The 17,374-nt window shown below is 38.8% G+C and overlaps 1 protein-coding gene across 4 annotated transcripts in view; it reads left to right on the top strand.

The window, feature by feature from the left end:
• The window catches only part of RFX3 (regulatory factor X3), a 269,949-nt gene that overhangs the window by 155,049 nt on the left and 97,526 nt on the right, over window positions 1–17,374 (top strand). For all 4 annotated transcript variants that reach the window (XM_036433933.2, XM_036433934.2, XM_036433932.2 and 1 more), the window contains one exon: window positions 12,461–12,558. In XM_036433933.2, coding sequence (XP_036289826.1) covers window positions 12,461–12,558 — 98 coding nt within the window. The remainder of the gene's footprint in view (window positions 1–12,460; window positions 12,559–17,374) is intronic.

Raw genomic sequence — 17,374 nt, 5'->3', positions numbered from 1 at the left:
GTTCCTTTAGTGTACTTTTTTATATCATAAAAAAGTAACCTGAATGTTCATCAATAATGGGATGATTAAATGTTTCATCTATGCCATGACATGGTATTAAACCAAGAAAAATAGTTGTGCAAGCTTATATATGCATAAAGAACTTCAAGATGTATTGTTAATTGAAATCAAGCAAGTAGTAAGAAAACACATAGCTCACGTGTTCCATATATGTACATTCAACAAAAAGATATTGTATCAGAGTCATAAAATGTTAACCTGTGTATTTTCTGCTATATTTAGATTGGGCTTTGTGGCATTTTTTTGAGTAATAGACTGTGAGCAAAAGTGGCATGTGTTATTTGTGAGTCAAGGCTTTCTGGAGCTATTGTGCCACCTCTACTGTCTCTCAGCTCCTACAAAGCTACCTCAATGATGACACAATTAGGAATTGTAGAGCCTTTGTTAACAGGGTCTCTAAGTGACCACTTGGAACAAGGCCCCCTACAGCCCTGTTAGATAGGTAGCTTCACAGTTAAAATACTGAGATTCGGAAATGTCTGTTGTTGTAGTTACTGTTAACTCTCCAGGTTAGTAAAGAAACGTACGTGTTATATACACATAAAGGTGAATTTCTTGTTAGGGAATTGGAGGAATGCATGTTATCCTGTTGGTTGTTAGTAATTATCTCCTAGAAGGGGAGTAGCAAGAAGTGGGTGTGAATATAAAACAGGAAGCAATCACATTTTATTATGATTATTTCCTCATTGTTTGAATCTTTTGAAACTGTATTATTTATATGTAACTTATTATTAAAATATTGGAGTAAATAAAGTATGATATTGCTAAAAAGTAGGCGATACACCAACAGTTTGCTTAAATTAACTTGGCCCTTGCTATGATAGTAATATATGTGTCTCCCAGCTATTTTAGCATTTTAGGTGACTAATAAGTTGGTACAAGAAGGTAATTTTGTTTTAATTCATGTATGAAATGTAAAGCTCTCTAAAGTAGAAAGTCTTTTAGTGAGAATTTATGTATTTATATGATTTATAGTACCGTATATGCAGTAAGGCTGGTGTACCTAACTCATTTGCTTTTCCTGCTCACCAGAGTGTGATTTAGTAAATTCCTTCCAGAAGTTATTACTTAGTAGAATCTTACAAGCAGTTAGTCCTCCTGGGCCCCAAGGGAAATAATGTTTAAGATGTTATTAATCATGATTTTTAAAATGTTCTTTACTTGTAGGGGGTAGTTGTTACTTTGTTTCTTTTGACTTACATACATAGGTTTATATATTTTTGTAATATCTATCGAACTTGTCATTGAGAAGTCATTCTAAACTAAATATGTTCTGAGTTACATCCCTGCTCCCAGAAACACTTCCCCTCTTGCCTTCAGAAGCATGCTTTACTTCTTTCAAGTAGCTTCCACTCTTTGATGCTAGTCAGATATTTTGGGATAGATAATAGGCACTAAAGGATGATTTATTGAACCAATTCACTCCCAATTGATTCTCTGGTTTTCATATGGTCAGAAGTGCAGAGTTAGCAGGACCTATATCAGCCTTTATATGATTCTACTTGAAGTCCAAGTGTAGCAATAATTGTTACATTTTCTTAACAACTTTTAGTTGCCTATAGCAATCATTCAATATTAGTAAACAATCCCTATAAAGTTTGAGTGTCATGTTTAACTCTAACCCTGTTGAGGAGTCAGGCTTTGTGATGTTTATTTGATTTGAATGTGCTGCAAGCCTCATTTGTTTACTTACAGTCTACTATGAGAAAAGCATATCCAAAAACCTGTTTCTGAAAAATAGAAGAAGCTGCATAGTTTATAAGTGAGATAATCAACTAACATTGTGGCAGGCGTGAATTCACAATGCAATCGAACAAATTCCATTTTTTACATAAACTGAAGTCTGTCATTTAAATGAACAATACTCTGTTTTCCAACAGTTCACATTCATCTCATTCTTTCAAGTGGAATGACTACCATTCCTATAAAGTTAAACAGGAATTTTGTAGTTCTGAGTTTCCTAGGAAGAACTCTGTAAATTAATATTAAAAATATAGGGAAACTTCTTGTTCTTTCCCAGTAAGCCATCCCAATGGGAGATAATTTAACGTTTTTTCCCAACCCATCCTGTCACTTAACCATGTGCTTTATACAGTGTAATTTTGTTACCTTCAGGAATAAATATCCTTATTTTCAAATTGCTTTGTGCGTTCAAATTTTTTGTAGGATTCCTACTTGGCAAGATTTATTAAATAGCATTGTGACATATAACCCATTTTAACTTTTAAACAAGACTGAAAATCATCTTTTTAGGTTTAAGGTTCCTATTTCTATAACCCATGCCTGTGGAGGAAATCAGTTGTTCCTTTGTTTTTTCTTGTCTTGCATCTTCCCTTCTGGCATACCCACCCCATGCTCTCTCATCTTTTTTATTTATCTTTCTTCAGTCCCTTCAGTCCCCTACAGTTTTACTGGTTCAGAAATATTGAATGAGTAGTTTCTCTGGGTGTTTTATGTCCCTGCTGGCCTTTTATTAATAGCTGTTTCAATGTGATCCCTCTCCTGCTTCACATCTCCTGATCCCTTTCCTGCTTCAACCACATAGCAGCCTCTAAATATTTCCCACATTAGAAGATATTCTAATATCCTACCTTTTTAATCTGCTAAGAGCTCTTGTTTCCCTTGTAGATCTCTTAAAGCAGTCTTGAAGCAATTTTTGACAATTCTCAGTACTAAGACTTGAAATGTTTGGTACCAACCAAATGTGTAAAGGAATGCTCTTATACGAGAAAGCCAGTGAAGAGCTTGACATAATAAAGACATTTTTTCAAAGAGACTAGTATTGTTCTTGGCTGACTAATGAGCTTAACAATTATAAATGGTTTCATTTATTATTGAAAGGGATTTGTTTTGAAATGTGATTCATTTTATTTTTCTTGAAGCACATCCAAAACAACATACTGCATAAATTTGTCCTCAGAATATACTAATTGATCCAATTGAGCTAGCACAGTTTCCTGTGGTATGTAAATTATTTTGGTATCCACTTATTTTATAAATAACTGGAGGCCCGATGCGTGAATTCATGCATCAGTGAGGTCCCTCGGTCTGGCCTGTGGGATTGAGTAGAAACCAGCTCTCCAACATCCCCCAAGGGGTCCCAGACTGCGAGAGGGCACAGGCCAGGACAAGGGACCCCACCTGTACAAGGTCAAGGCCCAGGACGGACGCTGGAGGTTGGCGAGCTTAGAAGGGACCATGGGAGGGCTCCAGTGCATGTCTGGCCCATCTCGCTCAGTCCTGATCACCTGGACCTCAGCAGCAAGCTAACTTACTGGTCAGAGTGTCTGCCCCATGGTGGTCAGTGCACATCAAAGTGACTTGTGTGCCCCCTGGTGGTCAGTGCATGTCATAATGAGCAGTTGGGCAGCCTTAGCATACCATTTGCATATTATGCATTGATTGGTTGAATGGAAACTAGACACTTAGCATATTAGGTTTTTATTATATAGGATACTTATAAAAATATAAAAATAAGCAAAAGTATTTATAATACTACATTTGAATAGCAATAAAAGGTGCTTTCATTTATATATGTAAGAAAGTATTAAATTGTTTAATCTTGTGTCTTTGAAGGTAAATATATTATTGCATATATTTGTATTTTGGGGATAATTTTTTTCCCTTTAGTTGACAGGGAATGGATAAATTTTTGATACAGAAGGTTATTATGGTTAGACTTCATTGCTTTAACATTCTGGTATACTAGGTAACCTTTTAGAAATTAGCCCAAAGTTATTTTGATTCATACGACAGTTAATTATAAAAAGTGTCCATTATTTCTGCTAATTCCATCTTTGTCCATCTCTTTTTAGTTCATATTTTCACCACTTTCTTGTTTATTAAAATTCAAAAGTGGCGAAAGATATTTGTGTATTCTCTTTGGAAACACATCTAAAATTTATTTGGGGAAAGACAATGAGATTAAGAGAATACATTTCCTGTAGGATTTATTTATTTATTTTTTCCTTTCCCCAAGAGGTGTGACAGTTTATAAATTCCACAAAGATGATGGAAAATATAGTCCCTGAGAATTATAATGAAATGCCTACAAAATGCTAGTTTCTCCTTTTTCTTTTTCTTGGTTTTTTTTTTTTTGTTTTGTTTTTTTGTTTTTTTTTTAGCAATACAGACTTGAATAGTTCCTGCACTAAAGTTTGGCAAATATAATAAAATTAAAGTTATAATAAATTATAATTTACTAAATATTTGAACAGAAATTAATGTCTAACATAAGAACAATCTCAAATAATATTTGAACAAATTTGAATCACAATTTATTTTAGGCAAGAAAATATGCAAAAAAAATTTTAATTTCGCCTTTGGTTTTTAATGATACATTAAATAGCATTAAAAGTTTTATCAGTTCACTTTGAAATAATAAGCATTCCATGGTGGCTTCATTATATTTTTGAAAGATTAATACATTTATCCACATTCAGAAAATACTGATAAATCTTACAGATATTCAGTGGGCATGTTTTTTGCTAGGTATAAGGCATTATTTAACTATTGAGTAATTATTAAATATTTACAGTGTGTTTACACTGTATTGGGCTTTTGGGAATATAGCAGCAATATAAATGTTGCTTCTCTATGTGTGAACTTGCATTATGAGTACGGGTAGGCTAGAATTCTGCCATTCCTTCTCATTCTCCATCCTGTGACTGGGTTTGTAAATCTCCATAGACTGGTTCTAGAGACATATATCTCTTCCTGGATCTGACTTCAACTTAAGATAAAAGGCAGCATTTCTGTGGCTCTCTAAGTCCCTTTTATTTATAATAGAGCTCTGCTGTCCAAAAAGGAAGGAAGGGATGAAGCGAAGGAGGGAGGGAGGGGAAAACAGGAAAGAAAGAAGGGATGGAGGAAGGGAGGGAGGATGGGAGGGAGGGAGGAAGGAAGGGAGGAAGGGAGGTAGGTGAGGAAGAAAAAAAGGAAGTAAAATAACAAATCCTCAACTTAAAACTTTCCAAGGATCTTAACTTCTCATTGATGAAATGAGGCATATACATAAGGTAATTTTTCTCCTTTTATATTCTTTCTTCTATCTCTGTCTTTTTTCACATCTCTCTTTTACTTCCTCCACTATATATCCTTGAAGGACTATCTTCTCAAACTTCAAGCACCATGTGCAGTTCGTATCTTATCATCACTGAATTATTTCAAGGCCATTTTCAGCCCAGTTTCTAGTGGTTGGTAAAAAATACCCACACATCTTGAATACTAATGAAAATTATATCCTCCAGAATATGCTGTGATTCACTACTTTCACTATTTAGTGTGTCTTTCATTTGCTTTTTCATTTCCTTAACTTGGTAGATAATGCAAAGAATTATGCCCTATTTTTACTCTGCTATAAAATGTCAATGTGATCAAGGAACATATTTATATATTGCCATCCGAGATGAGTTAGCTAGCATCTCTCCAAGACTTGTTTTCCAAGATTCTTGATACTTTCCAAGTTTCATTTATGATTTAATTATAGAATTTCATGATTTGAAGGAGACTTTAGTGAACATATACTGTGTATATTTATGCCTAAAACCAAGTTAGATGTAAAGGTGGAATTTACACAGGTGTAGAAGGCAAGACTCTTAGTTTTGAAGTATTTAATAATTTAACTAACTTGCAAAACGTATTATAATTATCATATGTGCCTATACCATGCTTTGTTTGTATCTATATTTTAGTTTTGTATTCTCACAAAAAATTCCTTGTGATAAAGTAGATATATTTTCTATTTTACACACAATGCAATTAAAATGTAAAGAAATAAACCAGCTATCCCTATAAACAGATAGCAAGTTTCAGCACAAGTACTTAAAATCAGTTGTACTTCCAAATTAAATGATTTTGCCACCTCATCATATTGGCTACATAAAGTACTACCAACTGAGAACCTAAGCCATGTGCTGCCACCTGTATTAATGAGTCCTAGGAGAGCAAACAGAAAGGAATAGTCAGTCTCTTATGGGATAAATAAGTTACCAAAGGTTTTTTTAGAGAAACAAAATTTTTAATGAGGCCTGGAAGGAAAATAGTGGCTTTCTGTTGTTAGGTGAGATAGTTTATGTAGGGAAAAAACCATGAGCTATAAGAAGGTAGCAATAATGTGCAAAAAATTAATGTATAATTATAAAGGAGCAGAGAAGCTATGTTTAAAACCACCCATCAAGGTTTAGAAGACATTAAGATTTTTGTATTCCGATCTGAATTCTTTTTTCATCTTGTGTGATAGGAAAGCACTGAAGAATTTAAACAGAATGAATATTGTTTAAGTGCTAAAGTTCTGACTCCCACCATTTAATTTGAAGATTTGTATTTTTCATAGATGCCTTTTGTCTGATTGAGAGTTTCCTTCTGCCTTAGCTTACTGAGCGAGTGTTTGTTCTTTTGTTTTTATCGTGAACTAGAGGCCCGGTGCATGGAATTCTCGCACAGGTGTGATCCCTAGGCCTGGCCAGTAATCAAAGCACAAGCATCTGGCATGGAAGGGCAGGCCCCTGCGCACCCCTCCTCTGCCTGAGTCATGGTGCCCCCGTCCCCATACAGACATGCAGTTAGTGCAGCTGGATGCCATGGGCCGGGGCACAGGCTGGACCACAAGGGAGCCGGGCAGGCAGCGCTCGCTCTCCCATCCGGCCTCGCAGACTGGCTCCTGTGTGAACCCACAGGAAGCCCGACCGGCCCTTGCAAACCCGACGACTATGGCCCAGCTCACCTAGAAGAGGCCACGCAGGTACAGGGTGGGTTCCTCCTGGGAGCCTGGCAACTGAGCCTGGAGAGCTTCCCCAGCACATGAGTCCTGGCTTCCCGGGAGAGAGTAGTAAGGGGAGTAAGAATATGTTTGGCAGACATCAGCATTCTCACCGCACTTCTGTCCCCGTCTCCCCTCCCCCACCCCCACCTCCAGGTAGCTGGTAAGAGGTCACAGCCCCCTGCCCGGGCACTTCGGGAGGTTGGTTGCTGCCACCCACCCCCAGTTCCCCATTGCAGCCACTGGTTACCATCTGCGGGCCAGTCAGCAGGGTGATCAGGCGCCCGCTCACATATGCCTTGGCCTGGTGCTGTCCGGTGCTGCCCCCTGGTGGTCAGTGCACATCAAAGGTAGTGGTCGAACTCCTTGTCGAACAATTTACTTATTAGGCTTTTATTATATGGGATGGATTTGAATTTTATCAGATGCTGTTATAGCATCTGTTCAGATAATTATATCATTTTTCTTAGTATAAATTTGGTGGACTACATTGATGGATTTTTAAATATTAAGCATGACATTGCAATCTTGGCTACACCCCACCTGATTATGATTTATTGTTCAATAAATGTATTGCTGAGATATATAGACAGTTAACCCTTGAAAAGCATGGGTTTGAACTGCACATGTCCACTTTTATGTGAATTTTTTCAATAAACATACAGTTGTCATTTTGTATCCTTGGTTTTTATAGCATGAATTCAACCAAGAACAGATAAAAAAAAAAAACAAAAAAAAAAAAAAACAGTATTTGCCACCCATGTTTGGAAACACTCTGAGGTAGAGGGCCAATTGCATGCATTTTCTACTCCATTTTATATCAGGGACTCCAGCATCCTTGAGTTGTTTGTGTTTTTTTGGGTAACTGCCGGGGTCCTGGAATCAGGTGCCCTCTAATACACCAGGAGGACTGTGTTTTGGTGATGATATTTGTGTTTTTGTTTAGGAGAGAAATTACTCTGTAGTCATCTTTTGTTATAATGTCTTTCTGGTTTTGGGCTCATGGTAAAGGCTAGCCTCATTAAAATAGTGGAATATGTTCCCTTATTCTTTTCTTGGTAAATTATTTATTTTAGGTTGGCTTTTTATTTTTACTTCCTGAAATGTTTGATAGAATTCACCAATAATCTGGAGTTTGTTTACTCTGTTAGAAGGTATTCAGTTTCAGTATAAATTGTTTTTCCCTTTCCTTTGGTAATTTGTAGACTTTAAGGATTTTATTCATTTAATCTATATAGTTGAATTTATTGGCATTAATTTGTCTTTATTGTACTTTTTTTTTCTTTAGGATGTATTTCACTTTTTATCCTTGTATTCAAAATTGTGTCTTTTTTACTCCTAAGCCTTCCGTAATGTTTATCATTGTATCGATTTTTCTTTTGTTTTTTAGATGTCTGTTTCAGTGGTTCTTTTGCTCTTCATTTCCTCTTTCCTAATTTAGGTTTAATTTTTTTCTTCATTTTTTAGCATCTTAAAGTTGAAACTTTAGATTTCTTGCATTGTTTTTTTCTCCTAAGAAAAATATTTAAAACTATAAATTTCCCAATCTGCATTACCACAAGCAGTGAACTAGGGTACCTTTGTCTCCACATCCTCACCAGGACTTTTGCTGTTTGTTGATTTATTGATGGTAGTTATTCTGGCAGATGTGAAGTGGTACCTCACTTTTTAATTTACACCTCTCTGATAATTATGATTTGAGCATTTTTGCTTATGTCCCTTGGCCATTTGTATGTCTTTGGAGAAGTGTCTATCTAGGTTCTCCGCCCATTTTTTCATTGGGTTGTTTGTGTTCCTTTTGTTGAGTTATATGAGTACTTTATATATTTTGGAAATTAACCCTTTATCAAATGTATTATTGGGAAATATGTTCATCTCTGCAGTAGGTTCACTTTTTATTTTGGTGCTGGTTTCTTTTGCTATGCAGAAGCTTTTATTTTGATGTAGTCCCATTTGTTTATTTTTTTCTTTGTTTCTCTTGCCCTGGGCATTGTATCAGTGAAAATTCTGCTATGTGAGATGTCTGATATTTTGCCTCCTATTTTTCCTCTATGATTTTTATGGTTTCTTGACTTACATTTAATTTTTTTTTAATCCATTTTGAGTTTATTCTTACTATGTTGTAAGTTGGTGGTCTAATTTAATTTTTATTCATGTATCTGTCCAATTATCCTCTCATCATTTTATTGGATACTAGAGGCGATTGGGACCTGACAGCCAGGGGGAGAGACCGGAAGGTTGGCCAGCAGAGCCCAGCCAGGCTCTCGGGGCCTGTTGGCAGGGGAAGGGCCAACCGCCACTGGGGTAGGTGGGTGGGGGGCTGATTGGGGCCTGCCAGCCAGAAGAAGGATCAGGGGAGGGAACCAGGAGGTTGGCCATCAGCCCTGAGGTGGGGGCCAGCCCTCAGACCCCTGGGAAACAGGCTGCATCCACCGCCACCCACCCCTGATTCCCCATCCCAGACCACGGGCCCAGCCCCAATCAGATAATTAGGGCCTACTGGCCAGGGGGAGAGACCAAGAAATTGGCAGGCAGGCCCCATCAACAGTTGGGGCCTGTGGGCTGGGGGCAGCTCCTGCATTGAGCGTCTTCTCCCTGGTGGTCAGTGCATGTCATAGCAACCAGCCATTCCATCATAACGGTTGCTTAGGCTTTTCTACACTAATAAGAGAGAAATATGTAAATTGACCTTACCTCTATCAGGAGGGAATATGCAAATTAGCAGGACAGAGAGTGGTGGTCCTGCCCCCTCTTCCCCCAGCTGCTCCAGGCACAGAGACCTGGCCAAAACCAGCAGTTGGACACCCCCCAAGAGGTCCTGGATTCGAGTGGATGCAGGCTAGGCTGAGGGAAACTGCTCCGCCCCCTCCAGGCATGAATTTCGTGCATCAGGCCTCTAGTTCTTTAATAATATTGAACAGTGCCTCCTTGGATGTTAGGTAGAGAAACTCACAGAGTGGTCAAACAGTATGCTTATTTATAAATTGCTTTCCTAAACAGTTTTTATACTTATATTTCTCCTTGCTAATAGGAGCCAGGTTCTTTGAGAAAATGGTTGATTCAAGATCTAGGACAGCAAATGTAAGAGATAAACCTGGAACAAACTTTCCTGCAGAAAGCAGGAGAATTAAAGATTACAGTGGTCATGTCAGAAGAAATAGGATTCTATTTGAAGGGACTGCTGTTTGTCAAAGATGGAACAGTTTTAGACGAACAAGTTCTATGATTGAAAAGCATTAAGTATTTTCAAAAGCCAAGAATCTTAAGGATACAAAGCAAACTAAAAAATCCATTGCAAAACTACACTAGGAGGGAGCTAGGGGATAAAGTCATCATTCTTCAGACTGGCTCAAGAAAAGAATCATGTATTTACCTTATACTTCCCATACAACCCTATATCAAAGTCACCAAATTATTGTTGAGGGATATTTCATTATAGAAGTCTACTAATAAATGAAAATGTATAGAGAATTAGACTAACTAAACTTGCAACCATTATTAATTGAAATACTATGGATAGAAAATGATCATCATTGGCTACTAATATCCTCAGAGAAAACATGGATACATGCATTCGGCTGACAACACCGGACCCCTCTGATTATATATAACACTAGAGGCCCGGTGCTTGGCATTTGTTCACCGGGGTAGGGTCTCTCAGCTCAGTCTGTTGCCTCTTGTATCCAGGACCCCCGAGGGATCCTTAGCACAGGCACAGAGGTGGGTGTGGCTCCTGCCACCGCTGCTGTGCTCGCTAGCCAGAAGCCCGGCTTCTAGCTGAGTGATGAAAGTTGGTGGTCTAATTTAATTTTTATTCATGTATCTGTCTGAGAGCGCACTAATCACCAGCAGGCAGCTCCTGCATTGAACTTGTGCCCTCTGGTGGTCAGTGCATGTTATAGCTACTGTTGTTCCACTGGTTGCTCAATTTGCATATTAGCCTTTTATCATATAGGACTAGAGGCCTGTGCATAAAGATTTGTGCAAGAATGGGCCTTCCTTCCCCTGGCTACCAGCACTTCCTTTACTCTGGCTGGAGCATCCTTTCTGCTCTGTCCCAGAGCCGCCTTTCAGCCTTCCCAAGCTCGGTGCCTGCATATGCAAATGAACCTGCCATCTTTGTTGGGTTAATTTACATACTCCTGATTGGCTGGTGGGTGTCACAAAGGTACAGTCAATTAGCATGTTACTCTTTTATTAGGTAGATGTTACAGAAAGAGAGACAACCTGTTGTTACATGACAGCTGATATGATGCCATGGGAAGTGCACAGCTTTTCAAATTTTGAACCTGTTCAAGGCCTATGATCTACCCTTTTATATTACATGCTATGGACACATGAACTTATTAAAATTCATCTCAAGGATGCTATCAGCCAAATCTAGAATTTCAGAAATTCTACACAATGGTCCAGTCTCTTCAACAAGTAACAATCAAGAAATAAAAAGGATGGGAAAATACTAGAGACTAGAGGCCAGAGGCAGATGCATGACATTCATGCAGGAGTAGCCCTTTCTTCTCCCATCTGTTGGCACTGGCTTTCCTCTTGCTGCCGGCAGGCACCCAGGACCCAGGCTTCCCTCTGGCCTCCAGCAGGCACTCAGGACCCGGGCTTCCTTTTTAGCCTCGGCCTTGTCCAGAAGGTCATCTGGAAGGACGTCTGGTCTAATCAGCACATTATGCTTTTATTATCATAGATGATTATTATATATTAAAAGAGAAAGATGGGAAAAATACAATATGTAGACTTTGTTTGGGTCCTGATTTGAACAAACCAACAATAAGAAGACATTGGAATAACCGTAGAAATTTGAACCGTGACTGGATTTTAGGTGGTTTTAAGGAATGGCTAATATTTCTATGTAATATTAATATTGTGTTCATGTTAAAAATAGGTCTTATCTCTTAGAAACAAAATAATATCCTTATCAGTGAAATGAAAGTCTCTGCAATTGCTTTTAAATAATCCTCTGAGAGGTTGAAAGATGAGGTCCTGTGACAATTATTTATCTTAGATGATGAATAAATGAGTTTATTATAATATTTATTCTACATTTAAGTGTTTGAAATTTTCCATCATGAATTTTTATGTATATACATATATATATTATTGATTTTTGTACAGAGGGGAAGGGAGTTAGAAACATCGATGAGAGAGACTCATCGATCAGCTGCCTCTTGCACACCCCCTACTGGGGATATGCTCACAACCAAGGTACATGCCCTTGACTGGAATCGAACCCGGGACCTTTCAGTCCCCAAGCCGATGCTCTATCCATTGAGCCAAACCGGTTTTGGCTCCATCATGAATTTTTAAATTAAAAAATAAATTTAGCTTTAACAACCCAGGGGAAGATAATTCTTAAATTTTCAAAATAGTGAGAAGCTTTCAGAATTTTCACCCTAAACATTTGAACTATGTATATACATACCTACAGGAATGTTATAGAATTTTTTCAGCCTCATTGCTGCAATTGATCTGGGCCCAACCAACATGCACTTATCTTAAAGGATCTTAAGGATCACATCTTAAGCCATTCTTACATCGATCACCAACCTAGAAAAATCTTTCAGGTAAATCTAATACAGTGCATTTTTTTCCTGTCACTCACTCACCAAGGTCCCAATATTTGTTTTTCAGGTACAGCAGGTACAGACTGTGCAACAGGTACAGCATGTCTACCCAGCTCAGGTGCAGTATGTGGAAGGAAGCGATACTGTCTATACCAATGGAGCAATGTAAGTTTATGTGGGAGTCTTTTTAATTCTCCCGCTTGAGGCCAGAGATCTTCTACTGGGGCAGTTTCCATGGTGTATCCAGTCCAGCTATGCTCCCTCTGCTATATGTCAGCCTGTAAGATTTTACCCAATAAGGCTTATTTTATATTTGCACCACATAGTGTTAGGTATTTGTACAATGTAGAACTGGTTTTTTTAATTATTTGTGTGTGTGTGTATATATATATATATATATATATATATACACCTAAGCAACCGAACAACCAGTCGACCAGTCGCTATGACTCACACTGACCATGAGGGGATAGATGCTCAATGCACAGGATTTGGCTCCTGCCTGTCTGGGTCTGGCCTGCAAGGATTGGGCTTTCTCCTGTCTGGATCGGGCCTGCGGATGTTGGGCTGAAACTGGCTATCCAACATCCCCTGAGGGGTCCTGCATTGCAAGAGGGTGCAGGCCATGCCATGGGACCCCACTGGTGCACGAATCCATGTATCAGGCCTCTGGTATGCATATAAGATATTTGATTAATCTCTTCCCACCCTCCCCACCCTTCCCTCTGAGATTAATCAGTCCGTTCCATGTTTTCATGCCTGTGGTTTCCGCTCCTGGGTTGAGCATCTGCCTCCTGGTAGCCAGTGCATGTCATAGCTACTGGTCAGCTAGTTGGCCATTCACTTAGGCTTTTATATATATACTAGAAGCCGATACACGAAGATTCGTGCTAGAATGGGCTTTCCTTCCCCTGTCTGCTGGCCCTGCCTTTCCACTTGGGCCCAGCCCCTTTCAACTCAGACCCTGGACCTGCCTCTTTCCGTGCCAACCCTGCCTTCCCACACTGCCAAGAGGCCCAGAGACTGGGGATGGGGCAGAATGCCTGCGTCCCACCTGCCCACATCACTTAGCGCCTGTGTATGCAAATTAACTGCCATCTTTGTTGGGTTAATTTGCATATCACTCCTGATTGGGTGATGGCTTAGTGGAGTTAAGGTCAATTTACATGTTTGTCTATTATTAGGTAAGATAGATTATATATAGAGTATATGAATAATTGAACTGCATGTATATATGGTATACAAAATCCAAATATAATGAAATACATGTGGAAATTATTGATTAATGTAGTAAGTACTTCAGTTGTTTCTTGCATAGTTCAAAAGGGAATGTTCAGAGGAATTTTTTAATGTTTTTTTTTAATGAAAACATATTTGAAATATGATTATCTAATTTCTACAACACTGAACTACTAGGAGTAAGTTGTTTTTTTAAAATTATTACTTTGTATAAATAAACTATTTGATATTCAAATACAGAAAACATCTGAAATAAAAAAGTATTGTCTTTGTCCGTGAGACAAGAGCACTATGCAGTGTCATTTGCTCAGGACCCAACTGCCTCCCTTCTCTGTGTACACACACTCTGAGATCTTTTGCTGTTATTATACATACAGGCCTTCCTGTCTGGTCCTTAGAAAAATCAGCCTCTAAAGCACTGCTGACAACTGAGGACTCATTAATGTAGATGCTTGACATATATTTTAAATATCCGAGTTTATTAAATAAAGATGTTTGCTTTATAAAAAGAAAACCTCTTTTTTCACCTTCTCCTGTCTAAAGTATGTATATATTACATGTAGTATCATATATCACATTATATACATATGGAGATATAGAGAGGAGGGGAGAGAGAGAGAGAAAGAGGTTGTGGGGAGAGAAAGGGCTTTCCCAGAAATTCCTAGCTTCTTTTTGCTTTCATTTCATTGGCCATAACTGTGTTACCTCGTAATCATTAGCAACCAGCAACCTGGGAATAAGAGCTGTAGCTTTCGTGTCCATATGCTAGAAAGTGGCAAGGGGAAAGGTTTGTTGGAATAAGTGTTGAGAAAGTTAACTCTACAATATCCAGTATCAATCACAGTCATTTATCATAATTCCAGAGCAGGGTGAGAGATTACTAGAGTGTGACTTTGTGAAAGTTAATACAACCTGCTTCACTTTTTTTCCTCTATGAGATGGATATAGTTAGCTTATCAAAAGTGATTTGTGTAATATCTGAGAAATAGTGAACACTCAATAAACACTAGTTGTTGCTGTTAAATTATGTACTGTAGTTATTTCCCAATACATTTTTCTCTCCTATATAGACTCTAAATTCTGCTTATTGCCTTGTGTATTTTTAAACTACCCTGCCACTGACCTTCTATATAATAGGTAAATGTGTGATCAGTGAGTCAATTTATTCACAAAACCTTGGGAAAACAGCACTTCTAAAGTTGACTAAAATTATATGTCCTATTTAAGCACAGAAATGACTCAAAGTAAATATCTCATGCCAACATGTATTTTATATGGCTCATTAGCTCAGTTGGTTAGATCATGACTGATGAGGTCTAGATTATGAGTTCATTTTCCATGGAGTCCAGTTCGCTTTGATCTGGCCTGTACAGGCTCAGATTGTATCTCACCTGCAGCCATTCATGCCATAAATGTGCACCCTTGGTTAAGAGAAAGGAGGATGCATCTTTAGAAAACTTTTCTTCCTAACAAGTATAATTTTTTTATTAAGATTCTGCAGCATCATTTTCATATTTACTAAAGAAATATTGTGTGGCCATGAGTTATAGTAAAAATTTTGGTAGCTCGAGGACTATGAATGTTTTTCTCAAATATAGTAAAAGTTTTTTTCAGCAAAAGCCATTCCAATTTCTTTTTTCATTTTATAGTGCTGGCATTTTACTATGCACAATTTTTGTCTCTAATTTTTGTCTATTCATTTTAGGTTCTTTATATTCCCCCTTTTTATTTGGTATATTTCCATGTGTGTTAGGAAAGATTATTCCATGTTCTTCCACTACACTGAATTAATAGCCAGTTAGTGTCTGGTCCCTGATTTGGGGCACAAATTCTTCCTTCTGTGTGATAATAAATGCTTTTTGCTGATGATACTTCCAGAAGATGGGGATGCCAATCTTTATCATGAACTTTAAAGCCCTCAGTCCATGGCCTACAGCCTGTGCATGCTTAGTCAGTGCTGGTCCACCCTAGGCTCCTGTCACCAGCATCCTCATGCCGAGTAGCCATAATGCACGGGTCTCACTCGAGGTGATGATTGCCCTCACAGAGATGTGTCATCACTTAGGAAAATGTGCAGTCATTATAATTTAATGATACTAAAGTGTTTACCTGGTTTTCACTGTGAATGAGGACCATTTACTTGCCAGCATGACAGACTTCACTGGGTGAGTTAGTGAGAGAGCATATGTTTAAACTGAACAATTGAGACGTGCAGGGAGTTGGAGTAGAATAACTCTTTACTCAAGGGGAAGGTAACTTAATTCCTTTCACTCCTGTTTATTTTATCATTGCCTTGTAGTAACCCAGGCTACATCATCTGTATATTTTCTTACAATTGTTTTCTCAAGAGGATTTTTCTTAAAGGCTGTCTATATTTTCTGTCTTGTCCATTTCTACAATACATAGTCTGTAATTTACAATCTCTAATCATTTAGAATACTATAATTAAACCTGCTGAGAAACATTTCATAACATGTAGAGAATCTGATTCAGTTGAAATTTATTGATGTAGCTAAGAAATCAATTTTATAAATGATTTTCGTCTTTTCCCCACTCCTTTTTGACCCATACTTCCTAAACTCACTCCTCCATCATGCTAAGTAGAAATAAATCATAGTATATCAGGACCAACTTAAGAAATACTTTAATTTTTTTTATTATTTCCTTATATCAAACACTCTATGAAGCTTATCTCTGTTTTAAACATATTAATGTTTTAAAATGCTCTAGTATTCATTGCATGGGTATTTGTTATATTAAGACTTGACACATAGAAACGCATCTCATGTTTTCCTGTTTAGATTATAGATTTATCATCAACCCCAGTACAGAATTTATCAAACTGTATTTAATAAAATGTTAGTCCATTTATGGTTACAAAAGCAGGGAAATACCACATGAAGGCCCTTCTTTTGAGGTCTCTAAATTCCTATAATTTCTATTATTAGTCTTGTAAAGGCTCTGAGTAGTCCTATGGGAAAGAATTGCAGTATTTTAAAATCTACGCCACAGAATTTTTTTATTTGAATAGTCCTATCTAATAAAAGAGTAATATGCAAATTGATCATCACTCCAACACACAAGATGGCCTCATGTGGACACAAGATGTGTGCCACAAGATGGCCGGCAGGGGTGGGTAGTTGTGAGCAATCAGGCCAGCAGGGAAGGGCAGTTGTGGGTGACCAGGCCTGCAGGGGAGGGCAGTTGTGGGGAACCAGGCCTGCAGGGGAGGGCAGTTGGAGGGGAGGGGACCAGGCCTGCAGGGGAGGACAGTTGGGGGGAACCAAACCTGCATGGGAGGTCAGTTAGGGGGCCTGGGCTGTCAGCGGAGGGTAGTTGGGGGAGACCACACCTGAGGGAGGGCAGTTGGAGGGACCAGGCCTACAGAGGAGGGCAGTTGTGGGGACCACACTTGCAAGGAAGGGCAGTTGGAGGGACCAGGTCTGCAGGGGAGGTTATTTGGGGAGGACAAGATTTGCAGTGAAGGACAGTTGGGAAGACTAGGCCTCCAGGGAAGGGCAGTTGGGGAGAACCAGGCCAGCAGGGGAGGGAAGTTGGGGGGACCAGGCCAACAAGGGTGGAGTAGTTGGGGGGGACCAGGTCAGCAAGGGAGGGCAGGTGAGGGGGGGACCAGGCCAGGAGGGGAGGGCAGTTGGGGGTGACTGGGCCGACAGGGGAGGCCAGTTGGGAGGGACCAAGCCAGCAGGGGAGGGCAGTTACAGGTGACCATGCCGGCAGATGA

The sequence above is a fragment of the Pipistrellus kuhlii genome, unplaced genomic scaffold, assembly GCF_014108245.1.
Source record: "Pipistrellus kuhlii isolate mPipKuh1 unplaced genomic scaffold, mPipKuh1.p scaffold_m20_p_12, whole genome shotgun sequence".
In the NCBI taxonomy this organism is placed as follows: domain Eukaryota; kingdom Metazoa; phylum Chordata; class Mammalia; order Chiroptera; family Vespertilionidae; genus Pipistrellus; species Pipistrellus kuhlii.
The sequence above is the reverse complement of the archived record's forward strand: the minus strand, read 5'-3'. Positions and strand labels throughout refer to the sequence as shown.